The sequence below is a fragment of the Podarcis cretensis genome (genome assembly GCF_951804945.1).
Source record: "Podarcis cretensis genome assembly, chromosome: 15".
Taxonomy (NCBI): domain Eukaryota; kingdom Metazoa; phylum Chordata; class Lepidosauria; order Squamata; family Lacertidae; genus Podarcis; species Podarcis cretensis.
In genome coordinates, this window is record NC_137185.1 from 4,549,620 (window position 1) to 4,568,766 (window position 19,147).

General features: G+C 46.3%; 1 protein-coding gene across 2 annotated transcripts in view; it reads left to right on the plus strand.

The window, feature by feature from the left end:
* The first annotated feature begins 2,983 nt into the window (after positions 1–2,983).
* Positions 2,984–19,147, plus strand: part of CLTC (clathrin heavy chain) — an 80,533-nt gene continuing 64,369 nt past the window's right edge. Inside the window, exon 1 of one of the 2 annotated variants that reach the window (XM_079955365.1) lies at positions 2,984–3,427. In XM_079955365.1, coding sequence (XP_079811491.1) covers positions 3,386–3,427 — 42 coding nt within the window. In that variant the 5' untranslated portion in view covers positions 2,984–3,385. The remainder of the gene's footprint in view (positions 3,428–19,147) is intronic. The other variant, XM_079955366.1, reaches the window with a different exon arrangement.

The window sequence follows — 19,147 nt, forward strand, 5'->3', positions numbered from 1 at the left end:
GCAAACTTTTGTACAAGAGCAGGCCAGTTTCTTCAATCCTCCAGGCAAGGAAGAGCCATTGTCACAGTTCAGAAACATTCTAGCCAGGCAAGAACACTCAAGGAGGATGAAAAGCAGGGACTGGCCAGGAATGTGGCTTGGGGAGTCTCCCAAGGGCCAGAAAGAGAGATGTGGAGGACCACATTTGGCCCCCAGGCCCAGGGTTCTTCATCCCTGCTGCTCTATACTACCGTATATACGATGCACTAGGACGCGGGTGGCGCTGTGGGTTAAACCACAGAGCCTAGGGCTTGCCGATCAGAAGGTCAGCGGTTTGAATCCCCGCAACGGGGTGAGCTCCCGTTGCTTGGTCCCTGCTCCTGCCAACCTAGCAGTTCGAAAGCACGTCAAAGTGCAAGTAGATAAATAGGTACCACTCCGGCGGGAAGGTAAACAGCGTTTCCGTGCGCTGCTCTGGTTCGCCAGAAGTGGCTTAGTCATGCTGGCCACATGACCTGGAAGCTGTACACTGGCTCCCTCGGCCAATAAAGCGAGATGAGCGCCGCAACCCAGAGTCAGTCACGACTGGACCTAATGGTCAGGGGTCCCCTTACCTTTACCTTTACGCACTAGGCTCCTGCAGGGGGCGGGGCGTATGCGTGCTGCATTGGATAGGAGGAATTTGCAGAAATCAACACTAACCTCCTTTGCACCTGCAGAGCAGCTTCCATTAGCTCAAAGCTACCATTGGACCCAATCCTAACAAACACACCTGGAGGAGATTGGTTCATAAAGCTGCTGCCCAAATAAATTTATTTTTAAAAAATCCAGGCTGTAATGTTATTTATTTACTGAATTTGTACCTGCTGCCTAGCTCTGGCATGTTCTCATTCGGTAGGAAACATCAGATGGGGGAGCCTTGAACCAAAGTGCCCCACATTGCAGCAGTTTGTTACAGCACAGGTCCACACTTGTAATGCTTAAACATTTGCAGCTTAGTAGTCGTGGTTCAATGTATCTATCTAATTAAAGGTAAAGGTAAAGGTACCCCTGCCCGTACGGGCCAGTCTTGACAGACTCTGGGGTTGTGCGCCCATCTCACTTAAGAGGTCAGGGGCCAGCGCTGTCCGGAGACACTTCCGGGTCACGTGGCCAGCGTGACATCGCTGGTCTGGCGAGCCAGAGTCGCACACGGAAACGCCGTTTACCTTCCCGCTGGTAAGCGGTCCCTATTTATCTACTTGCACCCGGAGGTGCTTTCGAACTGCTAGGTTGGCAGGCGCTGGGACCGAGCAGCGGGAGCGCACCCCGCCGCAGGGATTCGAACCGCCGACCTTTCGATCGGCAAGCCCTAGGCGCTGAGGCTTTAACCCACAGCGCCACCTGCGTCCCTCATCTATCTAATTACACCCCCCAAATACCTGGTAAGTTCTTTGAAGGGGTTCATACAGTTTAGGAGATCTATGCTGGCTTTGCGGGGGGCGGGCGAGAACAGAGCAATTCACCTCCCGGTTAATCTATTTTCATCCACAGTTTTCTATTTTTACAATGGCATGCCATTGGATTAAAGTAGATAAGGCTATCATGGAAGTCTTTTGAGAAATGGCTCCCCTCTCACATTGCTTGTTTAGGAGCAATGCCTTGGAAGGCAACAGGAAGCCTCAAAAACATCCTAGTCCCAACCATGGGTGGGCAAAACCTTGGAGATTGCAATAGTCATTTCCTGATTGCCTGGAGTCAAGGTGTATCTCTTTCAGCTAATTGGGTGGCTGACATTTACAAAATGGGACAAATCCTAGGGAGGGGAGAAATTTGTTTGCTTCACACTGTAACACCTACCCACCTGATTTCCATTCCCTGAACCAAAGACGTGAACAGGAATGCGTGTTTCCTTCTAGATCCCCTCTTCTTTGAATTTTGCAATTCATTTTTGTCCAAATCCTACATATATTAGGGAGAAAGTGCACCCTCAAATGTTTCATGTTAGTGAAAAAACTCCCCCAAATGCATTATATTAGGGAAAATTCCTTGCAAAGTAATGTATGTAGTAGGGTTTTTCCCCGCAAGTTTAAGAAGAATACAGCCCAAAGTGGGATAGCAATGGGGTGAACTTAATTCACAGCTGGAAAAATTTGAAAAACAAAGTAAAATTGGTAGAACTTCGAGGTGCAGGTAGGTCAGAGCTTGTGTAGGATACATATACAAAAAGGTCAATTTGCATTTGTTGCTCCACCCATTAGTGCCATGTGGCCCCCACAAGAAAATGTGGCCCTCGGGGTGAATATTCTCCCTTTGTTTCATACATGATATATTTACTTACATTGTTCATTTTTTTTAAGATTAATTTTTATTTACATTTTTACAACGTAGCCTGCCTAAAGACCTATTCTGATATAGCTGACAGTTGATTTTATTAAGTATTTGCACAGCCTCAAGCCTCTTTCTCCCGCTCTCTATGCATTAACCTGTGGAACAAGGTTACCAGTCCAAGGTCATCTCACTCTGCGTGCCAAGGCCGGGATTCGAACTCGCGGAAAACCGTAAGCAGCTCTTTTCCGCGCAGGCGCCGTAACCACCTACGCCATGGAGCGTTCTGAGCATCCCCTCTCACCAGGGACTATTTTAATACCCGAGAAAAAGAACGCGGAGGGGAACAATGTGAACTTCCACCTCCTCCTCTGCCTAGAAAGTCTACCGAGAGAGAGAAGCACCTTCCTCCCCCCAATCATGTGATCACGGGGCAAGAATCCCAGGTGGTAATGACTGTGGGGCGCGAGAACGGAAGTGACGTCACCCCTCCTCCCAGGTCGCATGATGTGGCAAAAAAAGGGGGGGGGAGAGACGTAGCGCCGAAGTAGGCGGGGCTCGGGAGAGAGGGAGAGGGGAGGAGGCGCGAAAGCTTGCCGCTAGAGAAAGACACATCGAGAGAGAGGGGAAGAAAAAAGTTCCTTCCGGTTTCGCGTATCCTTCCGCGCTTCTCATTGATTCCTTTGCGTGGGCGGCGTTCTGATCCTTCCGCCGCTGCGCTAATTGGCGGCAGGTGAGGAGGAGGATAAGGCGGAGGGAGCCGCCGCCGCCGCCGCCGTGACTGTTTCTGCGCCGCCCGGCCGTTGCTCTCCCTTCCCTTGAGGAGGAAAGTGGTGTGTCCTTCCGCCGAGGGAGCGGCGGCTGTTTCCGGATCGCTCGCGGCGGCCTCCCACCGTCTTCTCCCTCTCTGCTTTCCCCGCCATTGAGAGCCGCCCTTTCCCCCTTCCCGGGTCCTTGGCTCGCCTCGCCGTCGGCTTCCTTTTTCTCACCCCCCTCCTCCTCCTCCTCCTCCCGTGTTTCTTTTTTCCTGTGGAGAGACTAGGTCCCCCGCCCAAACGCCGGGCTGGAGCCCCAAAACCCCAACAACGCCTCGGGCGCCATGGCTCAAATCCTGCCCATCCGCTTCCAGGAGCACCTGCAGGTGAGTCTCAAGGAAAAAACCCCGTGGGGGGGTGCGCGGAAGGGGGTCGTGTCTGTCGGGAATGGCTGACGCGGGAGGAGGGTCGGGAAGGCCTGGGGTTGGAAGCGGGGCCGAGAGAGAGAGAGAGAGAGGAGGGGGCCCTCCGTGTGTGACAGTTTTAGGCCCTGGGGGGCAGGGGAAAGGGGTCAGCTGGAGGAATGGGGGCGAAGGGAGGTGGGTCCTGGGTTAGGAGCTAGGGCAGGTGGGAAAGGGGTCAGGTGGAGGACTTGGGGAAAGGGAGGGAGCTCCTGGGCTTGAGGTGAAGGGGGGGGGAGAAGAGAGATTTGTGTGTTTATTTAATTTCTATACAGCTTAACATATTGAAAACGCTTCTTAAGTGGGGCGCAGAAACTGGAAGCAACAACAGGCAACTTGAACAAGATATTGCAAAAATGCACAGTTGCATATTTTTAAAAAACGTTACATTAATGCGGAGTTAACTGGTATGTGTAAATCAACATGCTTCCAAATACCAGTTGAGAGAGAGAGGGCTGCTGGGAGGTGAGTGTGGGGGAAGTTAAGATTAAAGGACGCTTCTGGAAGGGGTGGCAAGCTAGTTTGTATTATATATGTAATTATATATAATGTAATATATATATATATATATATATATAATGGGGGAGGCGTCTGTGTGATAGTGGAAAGGGGTGGAAGTGTGGGTGAAGCTAGAGTTAAAGGCGGTTCGTTAGAGCCATGGGAGGGGAGGCAAGTCTTTTTTTGTGTGTGTGTGTGGTATGAATGAAGGATGGTCTTTGGTATAAGGGTAGGGAGAGGTAGCTGAGGAAATTGGACTAAAGGAAGTTCATTAAAGGTATTGGGTGGGTGTAAAGCAGGAGTAGTACTGGCAAGGTGTATTTATGCATGAAGAAGGGAGGGGACATCTGTGTGATAGCTGAGAGGGAGGACTGGTAGGAGGAGGCAGGAGAAGCTATGGTTAAACTGGGTTTCCTGAATAATGGCTGGGTGGAGGGGCAGAGGCCAGAGCTGCCTGATTGTCTGAGATAAATATGAAGGGGGGGGGAGTCCTCTGTGGTGGTTGAGAGAGGACTGGGAGAAGTGGGCAGGGGAAACTATGGTTAAAGGGGTTCCTTGGGGGAGGTGAGGCATGTTTGTACGTAATACATGTATGAAGGAAGGTTTTAATTCTTCCCTCTCTAGAGTACCCATCTGTGTGATAGCTAAGATGAGTGGAAGGGAGGCCCTGACTGAGATTAAAAGGGGGTATTTGAAGAATTTAAGGAAAAGCAAGTGAGGTGGGTGGGTGTTACACTGAAGGTCAGGATCATCAATGGGGGAAATAATGTGTGTGTGAAAGGGTTGCTGGAAGTGGGGAGGGGCCGAGATGAAAGGGGGTATTTGAAAGAGTGGAGGAAATGCGTGTGAGTTTGTGTAATGCATGCACACATGTGTGTTGTAGGGTCTTAGGTCTTGGGTACTCTGATTCTAGGAAGCCACCTGGCAGGCTGCTGGGAGTGGGGAGCTGAGAAGGCAGGTGACTGAGCATTAGAGGAGGGGTGGAAGCAAGAGGGGTGTGTGCCTAACTTTGCACAGGGAAGGAAGGTCATGGGGTTATCTGGAAGTGTGTGTAGGAAGCAATTTGTGTGGTAGTTTCGTCCTGTAAAGAGGGTGTGCTGAGTGAGGCAGCGGTAAAATGGCTCAGTTTAAAAGGCTAGGGGTTCTCCAGAGAAGGTTAGGGGAAAACAAGTGTCCATATGTAGAGAGTAAGGATAAGAGGAGGCGGTTCTGTGATCTTCCAGGAGGAGGAGGGAGTGATGCCATCTGTATGACAGTGTGGGGTAGGACGTGTTGGGAGTGATTCCTTTGGGAGAGGAGGAAAGCCAGTTCTGCCAAATGAATGAAGGGTGTGAGTGAGGAGTTGAGGTGGTGAATGAGACCGAGATGGGGGCAGGGGCTTTAGAGGAGCTGGGAGGCAGGATGGGGGGCCTGAGGCATTTAGGTGGAGAACTGAAAGTGACTGGGAGTTGAGGCTTGCAGGTAGGGAGAAGAGAAGGCGGTCCTCAGATAATGAAGTAGGAGAGAGGGAGCTGAGTGAAGGCGGCTGGGCTGTTTGCGCACAATTTGGAGGAATTGTGGGGTGGGACAAAACCTTTTGGAGTAACAGGTGTTTCTGTATGGTGTGGCAGGAAAGAAGATGATCCTGGAGTAACTTTGAAAGGGAGGGGAGGCCTGACTGTGAGTGGGATTATAAAGGCATTCTAGGTAATGTGGAGGAGATGGGGCTCCAGAGTAGCAACAGTAAGGTTTAAATAATGGAGGAGAGAAGAAGTAAAGGCGATTGGGATTAAAGTGTTTGTGTGTGGAGAGGGGCAGTCCTGTATGGAGACTTAAGAGGGTGGGGTGGGTGAAACTTAGGGAGGTTCTTCAAAGTGGCTGGCATTAATGTTTGGGCATATAGTGTGGGTGGAAGTAGCCCTGGACTAATTTGAAGGGGTAGATGCACCTGTGTGAGAGGGAGGTGGCTGTTTCTCCATGTGATGGATTTGGCAGGGTTAGAAAAAAAGAAAAAGCCAAGAGGAATTATTCTGATGCTTAATTGGGTGTGGTATACTTGCCTTAATGTAGATTAACTTGCTAGGCTAATACAGGAGCTTGATGGGAGCAAGAACCTGACCTGTAGTGATAGGTCAGGGGGTCAATTGGTTTCTGGTTAATGATTTGTGTGACTGCTGACTGCAGAGTTGTTCTGGAAGAATTATGTGACTAGAACCAGACAGGAGATGATGTGAGTGATTGATGATGTTGATTTCAGGGGGAGAGAGATTTGTATAGTGGGTCAAGATTCGGTAATGTTGCAAATAACTTTGCAGGGGAAGCCCAAAAGGAATGTTGGGCATGCATGGACAGTTGAAGTGAGAGTAAGCCGATAATTCAACTGGCACATGTTTCTTATGTTTTTCAAGTTCTATCCCGTGTTTCCCTTAGGGATCATGTCCCAGCTGATGGTGAGAAACTGTAAGGAGTTTAAAACAGGAAGGAGCGGGAAGAAATGATGTGATGTTGTCCTAGGGAGGTCAAATAGCATCAGTGCTAGGGCAGTTGGGTTTGGTTGACTTCCGGGGGTGGGTGTTAAGTTAGGCTGAACTTAATGACAAAGTATTTGGAACTAAAGGAATTCTGTGGTATGATGTGATAGGTAATCCAAAGTCAGAGGTCATAGTGGGACCAGGTGTGCAATATCCAGTCACTTTGAGGTGTGCATAAAAGGAAATGTTGGTGCTCTGCGGCTCTGCGGCTTGTGGCAGGTAAAGAGAAGTGCAGGAGTGGAATCCAGACAATTGGAACTGGATCAGGGTCAGATGCATTTGAGGATTCCTTCTCTTTGTGATGGTTGAGAAAGGCAGTACTCATCTTTCTGTGGGTGGAGCTGTAGTAGTGACTGTGCAGGTATCTGCCTACAAAGTGCACCCCAATCACTCCAGGAAATGGCCCTTTGAGTTCCTGAAGTGGAAGGAACTAACACACTGCTACTCTTGAATCACAGCTTTCCTAACTGTTGAAATAGCATTGCCTGTTAGGGGAAAGGTTATCCACTTCTACAGCAACATTTCCTGGCTTTACTCAAGGAATCTGCTGCCTTCAGTGTCTGTAGAGAAGTTGGGTGTGTGTGAGCAAGTAAGAGCTGTATTCTTCTGATGTGTAGATGCTGTCGTCCTACACATTCTTACATGTGCAAAGATGGCTCAGTGATGGTGAATTTTCCCCTGTACCTTGGTCGTTCACTTCCCTCCAAGCAGGCACTTCAAATTGCTTGTGCTCAATGCTCAATTATCTTAAAATCAGAACTTCCTGTATTCACACTATTGCTTTATTGGACTGGTTTCCCTCTGCCTTCTTGCCCGCCATTCAGATGTCAGCCTGACCTAAGATCTGATACATGCAAACTTTGCATTGTGAAGGTGGAGCTTAGCTAAGTGGTTTCTGCTGCAATTCCTACTGTTGCCACTTCACAAGAATAATATAATCCTTATTGTGTGGGCGGCACTGGGTCTCTCCCTCCAGTAGTGCCTACTGGGAAGTATGTGTGGCATTGTAGGAAGAGGATGAGAGGGAGGAAGGTGTTTCTGCCATGCTTTGTTCCTTGTTTGCCTGCAAATAATTTGGTTGAGCAAAATGGGGTGCGGGGGCGGGGGGAGAAAGAAAATAAGAAAATAAATTTGACAAGTGTTACTCATAGTACAGTGGTACCTTGGTTCTCAAACTTAATCCGTTCCGGAAGTCTCTTCCTAAACCAAAGTGTTCCTAAACCAAGGCACACTTTCCCATAGAAAGTACTGTAATGCAAAATGGATTAATCCGTTCCAGACTTTTAAAAACAACATCTAAAACAGCAATTTAACATGTATTTTACTATCTAACAAGACCATTGATCCATAAAATGAAAGCAATAATCAATGTACTGTACTATAAAATAAATAAAACAGTATTGTAGATGATAAAAATTAAAATTATTATTTTTTCTTACCTGCACTGATGATAGTCATTGTTTGGATGGGGGGGCTTTTATCCATCTCTGCAGTCACACAATCAGTCACTCAGTCAGTAGCTGAACTGGGATCCACAAAATCACAAAAACAAATTAACTGAAAAAGCCTCAAAACAAAAAACGCAAAATAAATAGCAAAAACAAAAGCTCCAAATATTACCTTAGGACACTGCAATCGGAAATAGAAGGCTTGAATTACAATGGGGGGGACCACATTAGCTGTGCAACAGGAAACACAGGGGGACTCAAAATGGAGCACGTGCGGCTTCTGAAAAAAAGTTCGAAAACCAGAACGCCTACTTCCGGTTTTTGCACTGTTCAGGTTCCAAGTTGTTTGTGAACTAAGCTGTTCGAAAACCGAGGTACCACTGTACTTGCAACTGGTTTTCAGATGTTGCATGTCTATTGTGAACGTGTCTCGGAACTTAGTGGCAGCAAGAACAGATCTCTGATGTGAGTGGCTGTTCTGTAAAAAGAAAAAATCCTAATCCTGCTTCCTGTTGAGCATTGGCTTCTAGCCTCTTGTGTCAGGAGGAACCAGGCAAAGAAGCGATCGCAAGTCACGCTCCTGCGGACTTCCTTGCTGCACAGACTTTTGGCAGCACAGCCTGGGAGAGAGCCTTTGCACTGTTCCTCTTTGGAATTTTTGCCGAAAATGCACACCCTGCAGATTTCTGTGACTCTTGCTTATATTGTACTGATAGATTGCTTGATTTGCAATTTGGCATCTTTAGAAAACCTGCGCTTGCAGCATAGGGCAGAATAGACTCTTGGGCATTCTCCCAAGAATATTGATCCTGCTTCTATGCAAGTTTCCCAGTATTTTCTGTCCCGCTGTGATGGGATCCTGAAACACGAGCTGCTGTGCAGCAGAGGATAGTAATTCTTAATGGGTGGCACAACACCAGAGGCAACCTTCGTCTCACCTCTTTACTGTTCTCCTGTACATAAATGGTTACCATCCACTCCTTTGGGGAAAAGATAGAAGCATGACACTTAAAGAGAACGTTGCAGCAAGGGCAAAACCTGCCTTCCTGCATCATTTTTGATCATGCTAGTCCTTTCTGATGGGGATCCTGCCAGGTTCCTTGTCATTTACTTTGCAGGCATTCCTTCTGTCATAATGAGGGGCTCTTGGTAGTCTTAGGGGCTAGACCACCCTGGTCCCCGATGAATTTTGGAGACCTGGTTGAAAACTCCCTTGGTTTGAGCTGGAGTTTGTACGTAAAAGTTTTGCCTGAAATTTGCCTTAAATGTCACTTTGTTGATAGGCTTTAAGCTGCAGTGCTTTGATGTCATCATGGCTGTGGGAGAAAGCCGTTGGGTATTTCTCTCTTCAGGACTGCCTCCTTTTAAACCTGGCCAGTCCTGGTTAATGTATGCAAGCAACTGTTTCTGGAAAATGCTTTTTGTGTGGTGCCAAAGTTCTTGCCAAGGAGACTGCATAGGATGATAAGGCAAAATGTAGATGAAGTTGGCGAGAGGCAGTGCTCTTGCTCTGCTCAAAGTTATCGCAGCTGTTTTCTTTTGTTTGGAGGTCCTTCAGAAACCTGAGGTGGGGGTTCCCCTTCAGGGGGATTTCCCTGAAATAGGGTGTAACTTTGCTTCAATACTTTGAATGCTAAAAAGATGATAGAGAAGGAAGCTTGGTATATGCACTCCTTTTTTTCCAAGACAGCTGACTTCAGCTTGTAATAATTTAATTTGGCGTTGACAAAAAAGTGGAGGGGGGCAATTTTTGCAACCATTTCTTTACGAGCGGTCAAAAGGGTGCAAAATGTTATTGGGGCACCACATACTGTGGAGGCTCCTTTGCTTATACTGCATGCCTCTTGTTATGCTGAGGTTGATCCAGCACAACAAACTGGTGTGGTTTTATTACTCAATTTACACCCACTTTTCTTCCAAGGAACTCGTAGATGGGGTGCATGGTGTTTTAGGGTTCATGATCTTCCCATCCAGGCACTGCCTAGACTGGTTGGCTAAAACAATGCTGCCTTGTCTTCCATCAACCATGCAATGGGGAAGTGTTCTTCTCCCTCACCTGTTCAGAGTGGGGAGGGGGGCAAAGTGGTTGGTTATGCATGCTGTGATGTCACATCCACTATGTGATTTCTGATAGGCTGGGAGCAAAAACAGAAAGTGACACTGAAACAGCAGCAAAGAGGGGGAAACATGGATGTTCAGACACTTCTGAACATTTCTGTTCAGAAATGGAAGGCATTTCTGATGAAATTAAACTTTATGGCACAGGATTTAGGCTCAGTTCCTAGTATGTGGAAATGCTAACTTGGAAGGATGATGGGGTTCGAGGAAAAGGAATGGAAGCCGTCAAGTAACATTTAGTGTCCTCAGGTGGGTGGGAATTTGCATTAATGATAAAAAAATGCATTGCATGACAACTCAGTGCAAGTTCATCAAGAAAAACAATGAAGGCTCTGAATTCTTAGCATGCTAAGATTTCAGTTCTGTTCACACTTACCTGGAAGTAGATCTCAAGTAAGTTGAGCTTCATTTTGAATAGATTTCCATAGGAGTGTGCTATAATTTTAGCATGTCCAAAGCTCTGTGCATTAAATACATAGGCATTGCATAAGTTTAATAATATGGGGGGGGGGGGAATTGCGCACCACAGCTTCTAAAACTACCCAGTTTTATAGGATATTCATTGTTGCTAATGTGGAATGATTCATTTTTGGAAATAAAACATTTCTGCTGAAAAACATAGGTTGGAAATCTTTCTGCCCCACGTCACTGATCAGCAGTGCTATGACTGGTATCTGGCAGTAACACAGTTTAGCTCAGCTTGGTGTTTGATCTCGAACTTATTAGCTTAGTGGAAGCCTTTGGGCACCGGTTTGTTTGCTGAGATTGTACAGCATGTCTTCTGCGGAACACCCATAGGCTGCAGAGGATTCTGGGCCATATTCTAGCTATACACTTGGTTTGTGTTGGCCAGTTTTATTGAGCCTCACTGTTGCTCTGTATGGCTTGGGTGGGAAAAACTGTGGCCCTCCGGATATGTTGTGCTAAAATTCCCATTGGACCTGACCATTGGCCAGTCTGCTCCAGCAAAGGCTGCAGGTTCCCCAACCGTTTTGTACAGGCTGCAAGCCCTCCACTTATTTGTTGTTACACATTGCAGAAGAAAGCTACAGTGGTGCCTCGGGTTACAAACACCTTGGGTTACAAACGCTTTGGGTTACAAACTCCGCTAACCCGGAAATAGTACCTCGGGTTACGAACTTTGCCCCAGGATGAGAACGGAAATCGCGCACCTGCAGCGTGGCGGCAGCATGAGGCCCCATTAGTGAAAGCACACCTCAGGTTAAGAATGGTTTCGGGTTAAGAACAGACCTCCGGAACGAATGAAGTTCGTAACCTCAGGTACCACTGTAGTTTGTTGTGAATCTTGTCCACCATCTTTAATCTTTTCGCAGAAGAATCCCGGAATATTGGAGTTCTCTGGAAACATAAATGATGCTTCATCTGGGAGAGCAGAGTTGAGCAGTCCATAAACCCCTCTGTATTTAAATTCTCCCCTCTGTTGTTTTGAATTAATTGTTTTTGGATTCCCACAGACAGAGACGCCAGCATTGGTATCTGGGTTATTTCAAGCCAGGTATTGTCAGGTGCTGCAGGTAGGGTCTCCTCCATTTGCTGGATATCTTGGCCTCTGTTAGCTGACTGGTGATGCATTATTCAAGATGCAGGCTATGCATGTCTGCCTCCCTTGAGCCTCAAAGTGACAAATGAAACCCGCATCCCTGCTCACTTTCAGCATGGGCAGTTGGCTTTGGTAACTGTCCGTTGCTCTGGCAATGAAACGGTCTGTGTAGAAGAAAACTGGCCTCTTTTCTGCGATGTAACCTGCTGTGGAAAAACTTCTCCATCTGCATGTATACTTGGTACCTTCCTGTACATCTGCCTCCTTGTGTGGAGGAATATGTTGTTCCATGTTCTGCAGAGTCTGTCCAGAATGGTTGTAGAAGTGGTTTGGAGATTATCGTGTTGAAATTTAAGCTGTTTTCACTTTGCAACTAGAAATCTGAGAAGACAAGCCATTTATCTGGTTGCCTCTGACAAATTACCCCAAAAAACCTACCTACAGGTGGATCAGGCAGGAAGCTTTTAATTTGTCTCCAGAGGATCCAATAAAATATTATAATGTTCCATCTAAGTCTCAGTCCAGTAGCCTCTTTTTAGCTACATTCATTAGATAATTTCTCACACATCTAGTTATGAGGCAGAAAATGGTCTGTAAATGGGAAGAGGGTTTTGTGCTCACAGACTTCCTGTGTGCCGCAAATGACTGACACTGACATGTGCAAGCAGGTAAACTAGATAAAAATTTAGTAGTTCAGTAGGTGACTGAATACTGTAACCTTAACGGAGTTGGTTTATGCAGCAGGGAGCTTTAGGCTTATGATAATACACTGGAGAGTTATTAATGACTCTTGAAGCATAAGCAGTTATGGATTAAAGATATAAAAAACTAGGCTTCTAGAATGTATTTTTGTTTTCCGCATATGCAAACAACTCTGCACATCAGCAGAACAAAACATCAAGGAAAACAATATCCAGGGTTAATATTTGAGTTAATGATGAGTTAATATTTGAACTTCTATTCTTTGACAGTCTTGCAAGGCTGTTAGGAGTAAATAGAAAAATCATGACAATGTCTAAATGTCCAATCTAATATAAAACACATTACTGCTCTTGATCCATTTCCCACGTCTTGAAGTCCTTTTCTTTGGCGTGAGTCTTTAAGAACACTGCCTACCTTTGCCCTCTCCCAAAGCCCTTGAAAGGCGGGTGCAAGTACCATGTCCAAGCATTGTTGCTTGTTGAAAATCTAGGCTCTTTGAAGCCATGGGAGGGGAAAGCTAAAATACCTGCAGTACTTCATTAAACTGTGTTGTTTTAAATTGTTTACATATTTTATATTGTCCTTTGGTAAATACTCTGAGGGGGCCTTACATGTATTTCATGCTTCAAGAACATGAAATACAACTTACTGTTTATTATATTTATTTTTATGCAAACCATATATTGAACCAAATACATCCAGTACTGGAAGGAAAGCTTCCAGTTCCTGCCCCCCTTAGATTCCAAATTATGGCCACTTAGAATTTTGTTTACTATTTTTATATTTATATACAGTGGTGCCTCGCAAGACGAAATTAATTTGTTCCGCGAGTTGCTTCGTCTTGTGATTTTTTCGTCTTGCGGAGCACGGATTCCCCGGGTATTAACGGCTTTAAGAAAAAGGAAGCAAACCCGCAAGACGTTTTCGTCTTGCGAAGCAAGCCCATAGGGAAATTCGTCTTGCGAAGCAACTCAAGAAACGGAAAACCCTTTCGTCTTGCGCGTTTTTCGTCTAGCGAGGCATTCGTCTTGCGGGGCACCACTGTACTTGCATTAAGCAGTTTATAAATAACTAATAATGACTTTGCAGTAGTGTGAATTTATTGTAACAATATTTTTAAAACAGTACTTCTGAAACATAACTCCGATTATTCTAAAACGTCATGGGTTTTTGTCTGTTTTACAAGCCCTCACCCTTTCCCCATTCATCCCTCAGTAAAAACCAGGTTTCGAAATTATTGGGCGCCAGTCCCATTTTGCGACTGGCAACCAGCCTTTTGTAACTGGTGGAGATGTCCAGGCACCACTTGCCTGGCTGGGTCATTCAGGGGGTCTTCAGGGCAGTGCAACAGCAAAAGACGCAGGTCCCAGGAATCACATGGCTCCTGGCATTCCTATCCCAGTTTCTGACACTGGTAAAAACCTTCCACCCCATGGATTTTTCCAGTTTTCCTCCCCATATTTCTTAAAATAGGGGCTTATCTGCAGAAGATTGCAACCTAGCTGTTCCAGAACCTTTCTTTAAAATGTGGGTGAAGTCTAGTCTGTGGAACTATTTGGGGTCAAAGGCTTTATGGGTCGTAGCTTTTATATTGTAGAGGAGGGCTGTGGGTTGGTCTTACCTTAGCTGGCCAAGGCCATTCTTGACAATAGAGAGACAAATCTCTATTCTGTCACTTGGCACAGAAAAGTTCACATTTTATTCACTTGATCTCCTCGCTCATCCCCCGAGTAATTCACAATGACATATGTCTTATTTTATGAGATCCTTTTATCCAAAAAGGTGCTCGCAAGAAGAGCTATGGAAAGTGAAAGATACTAGCAGCAGGATCATCTGCCATCTAAGATTACTGGCTGTGCTCTTCATGCCACCCACTTGTTGTGTGGTGGAACACATACAGGCATGTTCAGCGCCTTTCTTACTTCTGGAGATGATCTAAACTCTTCCTGACTATTCTCTTACCTTCATATTATGACTCCCTATATTAATGACAGTCTTGTGGCACCTTAAATGACCAGCAGATATTGTAGTATAAGCCTCCCTGGTCCACTTCATCAGATGCATCACTTAACATCCTCTGTTGGTGGGCATGAAAATATACACGTATGGGCATAAAGTGTAGAGATGTTATGCATCTGAAGAGAGTTTCAGTACAGGAAAGCTTATTTTACATAAAGTGTGTCCTCTAGAGCCACATTTCCTAACCCAGGATGGCCTTTAGATGTTGTTGGACTACAACAGCCTTTTCCAACTTGCTATCACCCAGATATTTTGGACTCCGACTCCTATCAGCCGCAGCCAGCATGCTGTGCTGGCTGAGGCGGGTGGGAGTTGGGACTACAAAATATCTGGAGGGTAGCAGGTGGACAGAGGCTGGACTTTCAACTCCCACCTGCCTTGATCATTGGAGGTGATGGGCGTCCACCAACACCTGGAGATTTCCAGGTTGGGGAAGGGCGGCTTGGAGAATTTGGGCTATGAAGTGAATTAAGTAAACCTTATTAGCTTCCAAAATGCTGCAGCACTCTTTGTATCTGCTCTTCCAATAGCTATCTCTGCAGAAGCTATCAACTACAGTGGACGCTTGGGTTGCGAACGTGATCTGTGCGGGAGGCACATTTGCAATCCACAGCGATTGCAACCCGCATCGGCGCGTCTGCACATGTGCGGGTTGCGATTTGGCGCTTCTGTGCATGCGCAAAGCGCTATTAAGGCTTCTGCACATGCGCAAAGCGCCGAAACCTGAAAGTAACCCGTTCCAGTACTTCTGGGTTTCGATGCGTCTGTAACCCGAAAACGCACACAACCTGAAGCGTTTATAACCCAAGGTATGACTGTATATTAATGGTGCAAGTTGTTCACTGGGTCCAGTAACGCTTCTGAAGGCAAGTTGCTGGAAGCTACAGGAGAGGAGTGTGCTCTTGCGCTTGGGTCCTGTTTGCTGGTTGCAAGCTGGTGGCCCCTGTGAGAACAGGATCCTGGGCTGGATGGGCCATTGGCCTGATCCAGCAAGCGCTTCTGGCGTTCTTATGGAAGCCACAGACGTTAACAGGTACACGAAGCCAAAACGCATGCTGAGCCTTCCTAAGGAAACAGAAGGTGGAGAGGAAGTGTGAAGTCAGGTGAGACCTGAACGCAGGCCAAAGTGGGGCAGGCAGAAGAGGGCTTGGAATAGCAGGTTTGCAGAAAGGAGCAGAAGCAGGAATGAGAATAGGCAGAGAGAGGGGGTTCAGAAAGAGACTCTTTGCAAAGGCAAGGAATGTAGGAGCCCTTGTATGGTTCGGAAATCGATACCTTTGCCTTCGGAAGGTGAATTAAGTATTAAAAGAACTACGTTGTCAAAAAAAGATAGGCAGTGCCACCCTCCTTCGGGAGGGAGTTAAAATGCATTTGTTGCAGCTTACAGACAGAAGGGAATACAGGAATGCTTACACAATGTACCTTATATGGCGCAGTGTCAAACAAAAAAAATCCCTGCTCCACCTCTCTGACAGCGGCCAAGAGGAGGGTGGGGCATTGACGGGGCCCGTCCTGCAGTTAGGAGGTTCCTGTTTGTTCTGAGAATGGAGTTAAAAAATCTGGATTTTAACTGCCTTGTTTTCATCCAGGAAGAAAGTGCCCCAGGTTCCAAAAGTATGGAGCATAGTAGGTTAGGGGAAACTTTCAGCGTGCAAAAAATGTGTCTACTGTGCATTCTTTGGAAGACAAACATGTTGCAGGAGGACGGGGCCCAGTTTTCTCTCCAGTAACAGAACAATGGCCAGCATCCGGTTGTGTGCTATGAAATCTGGCGAAAAATGCTGAGAATGCAGCATTGTCACTTCCTCCTGGAAGGTGACAGCTCAGAGGCTTTTCTAGCAAAATACGCCAACTTTTCTCCTGGAAGAAACCCAGTGGCTTGCTGTTGTCAGCATCTTTTGTTCCTTAATTGTCATCTGCGGGGGTTAATTGATAGAAATGCCTTCCTTACACATTGGTCTTCTTAATTCACTCTTGCCACAGCACTTCTAATGACGTTTGAGGGAAATGGTCCTGGGCTCTTCAGCTTACATTATAGCAGGAATAAAGCTTGGTGCTCCCAAGCAGGTTACATAGTGTTAAGCAAGGTGTTGCTCAAGAGTAAGGGTAAATGGAATGTAATTATCCAAATAGCAGAGTAGGTACAAAATGGCCTCCTGGGAGGTTAGGGAAACCTTTCTGGCTTTTAATGCATACTTACAGCAAAACAAGTGTGTGTGTGTATCACACACATTTGTACAGAACTTGTATGCTTCACCTTCTATAAAATATATATCCACAAGCATCAAGAACAAAAACCGCGATGCATCACTAGAATGAAGAACCATAAAATCTCTTTTGTTACATAGTGAACACTAAACACATTTTGGCCACGCTGCCTGGCGTAATAGAACTATGGGACAGATCCACACCATAAATTTAGACCACAGGGCTTTCCCTTAAATAATCCTGGCAACTGTAGTTTGTTCAGGGTGCTGGGAATTATAGCTTTGTAAGGGGAAAATGTAATTTCTGGGATTCTTTGGGAGGGGGAGGCATGTGGTTTAAATGTACACGTATGGTATAGACCTGTCCATGGTATGTCACCACTTGAAAGCCTGACACCCTCGAGTGGTAGTGGAATGCTGTCTTTGTTGTCATCTTCTAGCATGGGACTGTCGTCATACAAATACTTCTATTTTTGCCCTCTATATGGATATGGATAATACCTTAAGTGGTGACAGCCGCTGAATCACCAGACGGCGTAGGCTTATTCTTATTCTACTTCTGTGGGAAATAGTAATTGTGATAAAGGTAAAGGACCCATGATAGTTAAGTCCAGTTGCAGATGACTCTGTGGTTGCAGTGCTCATCTCTCTTTACAGGCCAAGGGAGCTGGCGTTTGTCCGTCGACAGTTTTTCCGGGTCATGTGGCCAGCATGACTAAGCTGCTTCTGGTGCAACAGAACACTGAAACCAGAGCAGCGCATGGAAACGGCGTTTACCTTTCCACCGGAGAGATACCTATTTATCTACTTGCACTTTGACGTGCTTTCAAACTGCTAGGTTGGCAGGAGCTGGGACCGAGCAACGGGAGCTCACCCTGTCATAGGGATTCGAACCGCCGACCTTCTGATCAGCAAGCCCAAGAGGCTCAGTGGTTTAGACCACAGCTAAAGACAAATTCACAATCTGTTTGGTGTATGTTAATGTGCAAAATACCATGGTTTTTTTACAAAGTATGATAAGGAACAAGGTAGCCAGATTAGTATTAGCCTGCAGTTTGTAATTATGTGTGCAGTTGATAGCATTTTTCAAAAACCCTTTATGGTTAAAATAAATAAATGGTTTCAGATTTTCAGGGAGCTGAAGAGACAGATGAGGAAAATGCTTGGGTGCTGTAATAATAGCAGCTGCCCTTCAGTTCCTCTTTGTTATGGGATGTGTGGATCATATAAAATAGGTTTGGAGAAATTTTGGTGGCCCTCCAGATACTGTTGGACTCGTACTGGCCAGCAAGGCTAATGGTGAGGGATGGAATGATAGGAATTGGAGTATATCAGCATCTGGAGGGCCGTTTGTGTGTGAGTGAGGGGGGGGGGGGAATAGTACAGTACAGTGGTACCTTGGTTCCTGAACGGCTTGGCTCCCGAACAAATGGGCTCTGAATGCTGGAAACCCAGATATGAGTGTTCCGGTTTGCAAACGTTTTTCGGAAGCCGTATGTCCGACATGGTTTCTGCAGCCAATCGGAAGCTGCACTTTGGTTTTTAAACCGTTTTGGGAGTCGAATGCATTAAGTTCAAGAGCCAAGGTACCACTGTACTGAGCTAGATGGACCAGCGTGATAAAGCAGTATCCTGTGTTCCTAAAAGGAAAAAAAAAGAGAACCAGGGAGCATTTGGGACATAGTCTCTTAAGATGGTGAGATCAGCAGCTGCTCTTGATAGACATACTGCTGTGACCAAATGAGAAAGCCATTAGGCATATTGTCAGTTATCTTGAAGGGACGCGGGTGGCGCTGTGGGTAAAACCTCAGTGCCTAGGACTTGCCGATCGTATGGTCGGCGGTTCGAATCCCTGCGGCGGGGTGAGCTCCCGTCGTTCGGTCCCAGCTCCTGCCCACCTAGCAGTTCGAAAGCACTCTTAAGTGCAAGTAGATAAATAGGTACCGCTTTATAGCAGGAAGGTAAACGGCGTTTCCGTGTGCTGCGCTGGTGCTGGCTCGCCAGCTGCAGCTTCGTCACGCTGGCCACGTGACGCGGAAGTGTCTTCGGGTGGCACCGGCTCACGGCCTCTAGAGCAACATGAGCACGCAACCCTAGAGTCAGACACGACTGGCCCGTATGGGCAGGGGTACATTTACCTTTACCTTACAGTTATCTTGATCACCAAGGATATTGTTTCCCTGGCTTGGGACCCATTGATTCTTAACATATGCTTGTGCAGAGCTTGCGGGCATTTGATAGAATCCTGAGCGTTCTTTGTTTCTCACCCTTAATTTGGAGGAAAAGTGTTTTTATTGATGGAACTTAAGCTTGCTCACCTGCGTGATGGATTGCAGTCACTGCCTGCAGCTGTTTGTCCCAACACCATTGACCAAGGGTGTCTTCTGACACTGGTTCTGCAAAAAATTGACAGGATTGCTTATTCTAGCAGATGGCTATAATTAAGGTAAATCTGCCTTGCTTTGTTGCTTAAGTGCTGTGGCTAAGCTAGGTCTTTGCTCAGATAACTGTTACCATCTGCCACACTTTGGCCTGTTATAAGTAGCCAATGAGATTAATAAAATGTGGATTTCCATAAATTT